The 10165-nt window shown below is 35.0% G+C and overlaps 1 protein-coding gene and 1 long non-coding RNA gene across 2 annotated transcripts; one reads left to right on the top strand and one right to left on the bottom strand.

Moving 5' to 3' along the window:
* Nucleotides 1–1415: 1415 nt before the first annotated feature.
* On the top strand, nucleotides 1416–2308 carry LOC104770156 (uncharacterized). Its single transcript, XR_764496.3, has 2 exons — nucleotides 1416–1610; nucleotides 2020–2308. It is a non-coding gene; the product is annotated as an uncharacterized LOC104770156 (long non-coding RNA).
* A 2432-nt stretch (nucleotides 2309–4740) lies between these two features.
* LOC147918619 (uncharacterized) lies at nucleotides 4741–10165 on the bottom strand. Its single transcript, XM_087503606.1, has 5 exons — nucleotides 9976–10165; nucleotides 6882–7148; nucleotides 6707–6762; nucleotides 5231–5511; nucleotides 4741–5125 (listed from the first exon to the last, which is right to left on the bottom strand). The coding sequence occupies exons 1-5, from the start codon at nucleotides 10163–10165 to the stop codon at nucleotides 4741–4743; spliced, it is 1179 nt and encodes a 392-aa protein (XP_087359732.1).

Raw genomic sequence — 10165 nt, 5'->3', positions numbered from 1 at the left:
CTGTTATAGACGGTTTTGTAGTAAAGATGGGATGTCGAGCGACACCAGCATGTTGTTGTGTGTTTGGGTCCTAGGAGGAAAGCTGGAGTTAGGCTTGGATGAGGAGAGATTGACGGAAGTGATGCCATGAGTGTCAGTGTATGTGTTGGTTCGCAAGTGGTGTGATGGTTGACGTTAAACACTAGGTGGAGGTGCCGTTCAACAATAGAGGAGTTGATAGTGAGTTGGAATAACTATGGGGAAGTGTTGTCCGTGGCTGGATGAAATCAAGTTTTCAAGGCCACCTCTCTTATTACTCGGTCGCTAGGAGTGGTTGGTTGTGCGACTCAGTAGCTAGATGAGGTGGTGTTTGGTGTATTTGTGAAAGATTTTGTAAGAAGTGATTTCTACGATGGTTGTCTCGTCGGAATTATGGGGTTTCGGTTAGATCGTTTTCCGTGGATCATATGTGAGGATTGAGAATCCGGGTGCGGTCGACCAAGAGATCTCTCCCTCTTTCTCTGAGCAACCAATGTCGACAATCACAAAAGAGAAGGAGTCGTCATCATATTAAAAAAGAGTTTATGGTTTAATTAAATTAAACCGAGATTTATTTAAACAAGAATTAATTAAACCATCCTTTGATTTAATTAATAAATTGACCAGCTTAGTAAATCAACCGGAAACTAAACCGATTCCACTCCAATTCTTGATATAAACTCCAATATTCATATTTTTTAGGAGACGGTTGTTACAATTAGATTCTAATTTATAAAGATTTTTGAAGATTTCAACAAAATTATTAAAACTGAATAAGTGAAAGATTGTTAAAGATTGCTAGAGAATTTTGTTGATTAGTTTTCTAAAATCTTGTAAAGTCATCCAAACAATCCCTGTATTTTTGTAATACTTTCAATGACTTTAGTTTGTAAAGAAAATGTCTAAAATCATAAACAATAACATAGTAACTGAATTCATTAACAATCCTAGATTCTTTTGTTTTAATTGAATAACACAAAACTTTTAATGACTTTATAAAAGTCTGAATCCAATAACCCAAATTTGTTAAGATTTTAAATGAATTTTTACAAATCACAAACTAATAACACTAAACTTTAATAGAGTTTAACAAAATCTTAATCTAATAACAACATATTCAACATAACATTTAAAATCTTTAAAACTCTATTCAATTCTCATCATATATTGGTAAAAAAACAAATACTAGTTTACCTGCAGTATATTTATTGACAAAATTAATTTGTATAAATTTCTTACTTGTCAGATATATCTTATTCATATCATTTATTCATATTAATTTTTCATTTAATATAGTCAAAAGATATGTTCAAAATACAAAACAAATGTCAACAACTTTTTGACTCAAAACAATTTTATTAGCATAAATGGAAAAACATTTAATAGCAAAATTAAACAGATTGGAAAATATGAGATTACCCAAGAGTAAGATTAATTATATAAGTGGAATCTCTCTAAAAGATTAGCATAATCATATTCAGTTAATTTTATACAAAAAATTATTATCATCATGGGTATCACAAAAGCTTTGGTGATTTTTCAAATTATCATATTAGCAGTTTTGTTGTCCAACCATATTGTTATTGCCTCAGGTATATTTAAATATTTTGTGTTTGTGATTGTGATATTCTAATAATCATAACTTTTGGAGTCTACAATGCTCTAAATAATGTATGGACATGTTATACGTAATTATATATACATGATACTTATTCCTAAAACTTTTACTATGTTATATATCTTATAACTTTTACTATGTTACAATACACATACTTGCATATATACAGGACCGGTATAAAAATTGCAAAAATTGTTATATTCTTGGTTCACTTTTTGAAAAATGAGCCCTGATTACATATAATTTTTTTAAAAAAAAATATTTACGAGCCTTAAAATATATGTAAATTTTGTATAGTTCCAGTGCAAATGCACTTGTTGTACATGTCTATCACCGACCCCTGCATATACATATTTTACTACATTTTTGGTGGTTTTGTATAGATGCACAGATCAACAAACTTCCGGATAATTGCATCGCTGTGTGTATTAGAGGACATGGGTATGGGTCACGAGAAATATATTGGTTACGAGAATGTTCCGCAGACTGTATTAAAAGGGGATATCACAATGGAGATTGTGTAAAGACGGATATCACACTTAGTTGTTGTTGTTATTAGTCCCCTAATGCTAAGCAATTCAAACGTTGTATTTATACAATTCTAGCATCGGACTTATGATTATCGGGTTAATTTATAATAAATAAAATGAAATAAAAAGTAATGTGTTTTTATATGCCTTCGCAATCAAACTTTTCTTAAAAAACATAGTGGATATGAATTATATGATTAATTTTGTATATATCGGGTTTCTATGAGTTGTTTTTTTTTTCTAACAATTAAAGTAATGTTACCCCGAACAAAACACTCTGACCACCTGATGGTCCTGCCTAAGTTAGCCAAAATGAAACATTTGCATGGCTGTCCTCATCAACAATGTTCTGAAAGCTCCGCAAGAAGAACTCAGCCTGGTCTCATCCTCCAAGACCAGAGCATAGCCTCACTCCTCTCCATTTCGGATCTGCCGACCTCACCGCCACATAAGCGATATTAGCTCCCAAAACATGAATTCAATCAGCATTGAATCTCACTTCTTTATTTGTTTCTCTCTCACAATAACATTTATGAGTTTGATCCAAAATATGCATATGTGGTAAGATCTATTTGCATCACCAACTTTGATGTTAAGTAAACTAGAGAAGAGAGCCTTTGGAACTGGAGAGCTTCTAAGTTTTATGGCTAATGAGAAAATTCTCCTGTGCTATTTGATCTACCTGAGGCAATTCTCCAAGTCCCTTCTTCTGATTGATCTCTGCTAAAAGTTAAAACATGATTCAATTCAACAAATTGTAATCAATTTAGCTCGTCGAAAGGCAAACCGGAAATTGCAAGAGTTGGGTTTTAATCAGTCAGAAGCTTTGGTAAGGAAAACACACTTGCAGGAAAACATGGGTTAGTTTGTCGAAGAGTTTTAAATGCTCTGTTTTCCTACTTGTTATGTTTCGAGTTTAAACAAGTAAGTAAATTACATTATTGCCTTGTTAACAAGTGAATCATTGTCGAAGCCACCAGCGACCAAAAATATGTCTTTACTTTTCTTTTCAATACATGTTTTGTTGGGTTTTTTTCTAACTTTACCGAATTTATAATTAACGAATTTGATATTGCACCCAAATCAAAATAGGAGTACCGACTACGGGTCAAAAATCACAGTATGAAATTAAGTAATCTTGTGACAACCCGTCCCGCGGACCCCACTAGCCCACCGCTAGCTGCCCTAACGGACCCCAAGCTGGCCCTGCAGGGCATCAATCCTAACCCCTCACTGGGCAAATGGAACTAATCATCCAAATCCACAGTAGGTTATTGGTGCACCAGGCGTTCTTCTAACCCTGGTCCCCACCCTTTAACAACCTTCCCACAGGACAAGCTGTCACCAATTGATTTGCAGGTCAATTGGTGACAGCTTGTCCTGTGGGAAAGTTGTTAAAAAGTGAGGGACCAGAATTCGAGGAACGCCTGGTGCACCAATAACCTACTGGTGGATTGGGATATCCACAGTGATGGGTTAGGATCAATACCCTGCAGGGCCAGCTTGGGGTCTGTTGGGCCGGCTAGCGGTAGGCTAGTGGAATCCACAGAAGGTCCGTTGGGGCAGCTAGCGGTGGGCTAGTGGGGTCCGCGGGACGGGTAGTCACAAATCTAAATATATAATTTTATAAAATGTATAGAATAAATAAATTTTCTATTATTTTGTTACAGACAAATCCAAATTTATGTAAATATTTCTCCAATTGTAGAGCTTGGGTCACTATCTAATTGGACTTATGAGGCCACAGTACAAACATTATCGTGTTGATTATAATAAATGGAATCCTATAACACAACATATTATATTAATGTGTTCTTAATCAAATATTTTGTGTAAGGTAACAATAAGAACTTACAAAGTCAATATATTGATTCGATTTAGTTATGCAATAAGTTACTGTTGACTAAACTTACAAGTGTCATATCTTGTTAAACAAAAAAAGTACTAGTTCACCTGCAGCATATTAATTAACAAAAATAATTTGTATAAATTTTTTACTTGTCAGATCTATCCTATTCCTATCATTCATTAATATTATATTTTTGCATTTAATATAGTTAAAAGATATGTTCAAAATACAAAATAAATGTCAACAACTTTTTGGAAAAACATTTAATAGAAAAATTAAACAGATTGGGAAATGAGATTACCCAAGAGTAAGATTAATTATATAAGTGAAATCTCTCTGAAAGATTAGCACCATCTTCTTCAATAAATTTATACAAATAATTATCATCAACGTGGGTATCACAAAAGCTTTCGTGATTATTCAAATTGTCATATTAGCAGTTTTGTTGTCCACCCATACCATTATTGGCTCAGATAATTATAAATCTTTTGTGTTTGTGATTGTGATATGCTAATAATCATAACTTTTGGAGTCTATACAAAACTCTAAATGATGTATAAACATGTTATACATAATTATATATACAAATATACAATACACATACTTGCATGTACACAAGGCCAGTGTAAAAATCACAAAACTCTCTGTTCAATTTTAGAAAAATGGGCCTTAATTACATATATATATATATATATATATATATATATATATATATATATATTTTGTCAAAATCCATCAGTGGGTAATTTAATTAAACCAAGGACCATAATTGTTGAGTTACAAACCGGGTGAATAGCTGATTTAGCCAGTTCATCGGTCCGACGATTGAGTTTACGACTAACATAAAGAAAGGAAATTTCAACAAAAGAAAGGGATAGATCGAGGATATCGTGGAAAATCCCATAGATCTCCTTCGATGGAGTCTCTGTAGTCTCTGTAGTGATGGGTTTGATCAGCATCTGTGAATCATAAGCCAGAGAGAGTTTGTTGTAGCCAAGATCTAGGGCTTGTTGTAGAGCTAGGGAAATCGCGATTGCTTCTGCTAAAATTGGAGAGGCTACATTTGTCGCTGATGCCTGGTTCTGGATCTCCAAAGATCGGGAATAATCGCTAAAAACCCAACCAAATCCTGTGTCCTGAGTTTCTGATCTCCATGCCGCATCGGTGAAGCAAGATAGAGTATCCGAGTCGAGGTCTGGCCTTTGAGGTTCTCACCTGGGTTCAGAGATCTGAGGTTGCGGTGATTGGGCAGCAATCCATTCACGATCACTTATGGTGGCATGTGACACAATGTCCTGCGGTAAGGTTTGCTTCTGCTCGAATATCTTTTTGTTTCGCGAGGTCCAAATATTCCAGAGTATCCAAGGTGCCAATGGCTCCTTACTAATACCTACTGGTGGCAGGTTGATTCCCGAGTTTACGAGTTCTAGTCCCTTTTGTAGGTTTTTGATACGGTGGGGGTCAAAAGTAGTCTTGAAAGGTGTTTTCTCCCAAACCTGAACAGCAAAAGGGCAATGGAATAAAAGGTGAAGAGTTGATTCTGGAGAAAAGGGCCATTTCATACCTGTACACTCTCCAAAAGTGTGAATTCCTTCCTATACAATTATGTAGTGCTAATTTAGACATGTACCCTAATAAAATTCAAAATTTATACATGTACTTTTAAAATTGAGCCAATTTCATAGTTCATGTTAATGGATTTAAGTCAACCGTTAGAGATGCTGACTCAGATTCCACGGGTGTAATGACGTGCCATCGAGTTCCTAAAACGACGTCGTTTTACTATGTTATCTCGCACAAAAATTTGGAAAAACCTCACTCCCGTGGCTCAAACCCACATTCTCTCACATGTTTTACTAAGGACATAACCAATTGATCCCACAACCATATTCGAAAGTATGATACAAATTTATTTATATAAACCTAACCAATATCTAAGTCCCAATAAAATAAAATGTTGGCGTTTTGAATTGGGGGAAATTAATTATCCTAAGGTTCTTCTTCTTCTCCTTCTATCGAAATTAGAAATCTCCAGTGTATGACTCATCTTCTTCTTCTTATACTGGAGATATATAGATGATAGATCTATGACTCTCTCTCTCTATGACGTCGCGCAGCAGGAAAAGATAAAAAGTGTATTTCGTTAAAATCAATGGCTTCGTTTAAACAACAACACCTCAACTCCTTGAAGAACAAATATGAGCTGACGAGATTTTTGAGATCCACAAAACAATTTTTTTTTTTTTTCATTAATTGATGCGAAGTGGTCAATGGTCACAAACTCATGGGTCAACGATTACGCATTTTAGTGCTTCATAACATGATTTGCTTATGAAATCAGTGGATGCTATGATTGATTACAAATAATTTTAAAGAGAATCACTATGAAAAGGGAACTGGAGATTCTAATTTCAAGAGAAGAAGAAAGAAGAAGAACCCTAGATTTTTAATTTTTCCCCAATTCAAAACAACAACATTTTATTTTATTGGGACTTAGATATTGGTTAGGTTTATATAAATAAATTTGTCTCATACTTTCAAATATGGTTGTGGGATCAATTGGTTATGTCCTTAGTAAAACATGTGAGAGAATGTGGGTTCGAGTCATGGGAGTGTGGTTTTTTCAAAATTTTGTGCGAGATAACATAAGCAAAACGACGTCGTTTTAGGAACTCGATGACACGTCATTACACTCGTGGAATCTGAGTCAGCATCTCTAACGGTTGACTTAAATCCGTGAACGTGGACTATGAAATTGGCTTAATTTTAAAAGTACAGGTATGGATTTTGAATTTTATTAGAGTACATATCTAAATTAGCACTACATAATTGTACAGGAAGAAATTCGCACTTTTGGGGAGTGTACATGTATGAAATGGCCCTTTTCCCGTTGATTCTGCTTGGAGACATTGGGGACACGACGCAGTAGGATTCACTCCTCGGATCTTTAAGTTTTCCCCGACTGGAAGAGCTTGGCGCATAGCTTTCCAAAGGAAAAACTTTAGCTTTGGAAGACATTTGATGTTCCAGATTTCTTTATACCAGTCAAAGGAGGCAGTGAAGGGACGGTTGAGTTCCAGATCTTTCTCCCTTTGGGTTGCAGCTAAGTATCCTGATTTTTTCGTGTAGATTCCTGAATTGAAAATTATTTTTAAGCCTTAAAATACATTTAAATTTAGTATACCCCAGTGCAAATGCACTTGTTACATATGTCTATCACCAGCCATGCATATACATATTTTAATATATTTTTTGGTGGTTTTGTGTAGATGCAGAGATTGACAGAGTTTCATTGGATAATTGCATCGTTGTGTGTATTTAAGGACAATTTGGGTCACAATTTAAATATTGGTCACGAGAATGTTTCGCAGACTGATACTAAAAAGGGATACCAAAACGGAGATTGTGTAAGCCGAGGTGGCCTAGTTGTTGTTGTTGCTATTAGTCCTCTAATGCTAAGCAATTCAAACGTTGTATTTATACAATTCTAGCATCAGACTTATAATTATCGGGTTAATTTACAATAAATATAATGAAATAAAAAGTAATGTTTTTTATTTGCCTTCTTAATCAGTTTATAAAAAAAAACATAGTGGATTTGAATTATATGATTAATTTTGTATAAATCGGATTTCTATGAGTTGTTTTTTTCTTTCTAACAGTAAAAGTAACGCTATTTTGAACAATACACTCGACCACTTGATGGTCGTCCCTAAGTTAGCCACCGCCACAAAAGCGAGATTAGCTCCCAAAACATGAATTCGATCAGCATTGAATCTCACTTCTTTATTTGCTTCTCTCTCGTAAGAACAAGTTCAATAAAAAAATGCATATGTGGTAAGATTTATTTGCATCACCAATTTTTATGTTAAGTGAACCAGAAGAGAGAGTTTATGGAACTGGAGAACTTTTAACTTTGATTGCTAATGATAATATTTTCCTGTGCAATTTGATCTACCTGAAGTAATTCTCCAAGTCTCTTCTTCTGTTTGATCTCTGCTAAAAGTTAAAACATGATTTAGTTCAAAGGTTTAGCTCGTCTAAAGGCAAACCGGAAATTGCAAGAGTTGGATTTTAATCAGTCATAAGCTTTGGTAAAGAAAACACTTTAGGAGGAAAAGAGGGGTTGCTGTTTAGTTTGTTGAAGAGTTTTGAATACTCTGTTTTCCTACTGTCCTGTTTTGAGTTTAAACAAGTACGCAAATTACATTATGGCCCTATTCAGATCGAAGCCACTGGCGACCAAAAATGTGTCTTTACTTTTCTTTCAATCCTTCTTCATCTTTTTTTTTTCCTTTTTCATGCTGCTGCGACTGAAAACCCATGAAATAGCGACACCACTTATGCCTTTGTTTATAAGAAACTATTGTCACTTGTTTGAACTATGTACAGAGATATACGAAAAGACGATCTACGAAAATATTTTATAACTTAAAAAAATCTAAGTTTTAATTAGGAATTAATTACAATATGTTGTTGTTACTAAAATAATTGCTGGTTTGAGTGGTGCAACCAACAAAAGAACAGGGGATCGTCTATGTATTGTGAAATGCTGATCAAGCCAATAAATGAGTTTTAATTTACAAAATTTGTATTCTATTTCAACCTAGCTACCGCTGTATTATTTGTTTCTAAAGTGTTGTTCCAGTTCTATATTTTCTTATTTTGAGCAAGCAATCTTTCTGGTGAGTTGGATTTTTTTTTTTTGGTTCTGTTTTAACTGTTATTCCTTTTGATTTGTTTGTATTTGAAAAATTGGAAGAGCTATACTGTTTATGAAGACAAAGGGTCGAGAAGCGCAGTGCCGTCCCAACATTCACGAGTGCTCTACGAAAAAATTTAAAAATGTGTCTTTTTCACTTATGATAAAAGTTATAGGTTTTTTATAGAAGACCACAACTAGATATTTTAAGGCCTTTTACATATCTTACAAAAGAAAAAATGCATTTTACATGTAAATAAAAAAAGCCCTTATACATATTCTTAAAAAAGGCGTTTTGTTAGACAGATTTTTTAGTAGAAAAGACTTTTAAAATTTTAGGCCTGAATCTTTGGCTTCACTTGCTTCTCCTATGGGCCAGACCTAGAGAAGCGTCAGGCATTTCGTAACATCAAACGAATCAAAAAGTGTCGGCCATTTTAATACATAAATAATTAGTTTTTCAGAATAAGAAATTACAAAGATATACTATTAGAAACAAGACAAAATAATATATTCTCATCAAGTAAAAATGTTAATTGCCACAAGTTTGAAACTTCTATGCTATGTTCACGTTCTAATTCCTACTCCCTCTGTCCCGTTTGATGTTTAGAACTTTTCACATATATTAAGACAGAGAGAGAATGTAATTATTTTATTATTGTTATGAATAGAGTTTAGGGATAAAGTTCTTGTGTTTCTTCTTATTGATTATGCTCGAGGTTACAAGTGTATATAGTAGAGTACAAAGGCTAAAGCTTAAACCGACTAAGAACTAATGGCCGAGTAAGGCTTCGGCTAATGGGCCGAAGCTGTATGGACTGAGTATGGCCGATGGACCGAGACTCCATGGCTAATAGATGGGCCGGTCTAGTGAGTCCACTAAGTGTTTCACAACACTCCCCCTTGGACGAACGACCGTGTCCATGTTGGATGGGATCGCTGCACTGTGCTTAGGGGATGCTGCCTCATTAAAACCTTACCAGGAAAACCCATTGGGACAAAACCTTGGTGAAGGAAAAAGAGTACAGCACACATTGCTCCCCCTGTTCCAAACATCACTCCAAGTCCCTAAGTCTCCGCATTCCAATCTGGTGTGCGAGCTTCTTGAAAGTTGTTGTCGGTAGCGATTTGGTGAAGAGATCGGCTGAGTTGTCACTTGAATGAACTTGCACTATCTGAACTTCTCCGGCCTTTTGTAGTTCATGTGTATAGAAGAACTTTGGTAATATGTGCTTCGTCCGATCTCCCTTGATGTAACCTTCCTTGAGCTGTGCGATGCATGCTGTGTTATCTTCATAGATTACGGTTGCCTCTTTGCTGTCTTCCAATCCACTGTCTGTCCGAATATGCTGAGTCATGGACCGCAACCAAACACACTCACGGCTGGCTTCGTGCATTGCTAGTATCTCCGCGTGATTTGATGAAGTGGCTACAAGGGTTTGCTTCAT

This window comes from Camelina sativa, chromosome 20 (assembly GCF_030686135.1).
Source record: "Camelina sativa cultivar CO46 ecotype springtype chromosome 20, ASM3068613v1".
Classification (NCBI taxonomy): domain Eukaryota; kingdom Viridiplantae; phylum Streptophyta; class Magnoliopsida; order Brassicales; family Brassicaceae; genus Camelina; species Camelina sativa.
Note: the sequence above shows the minus strand (reverse complement) of the source record. Positions and strands in the feature narration are given on the sequence as shown.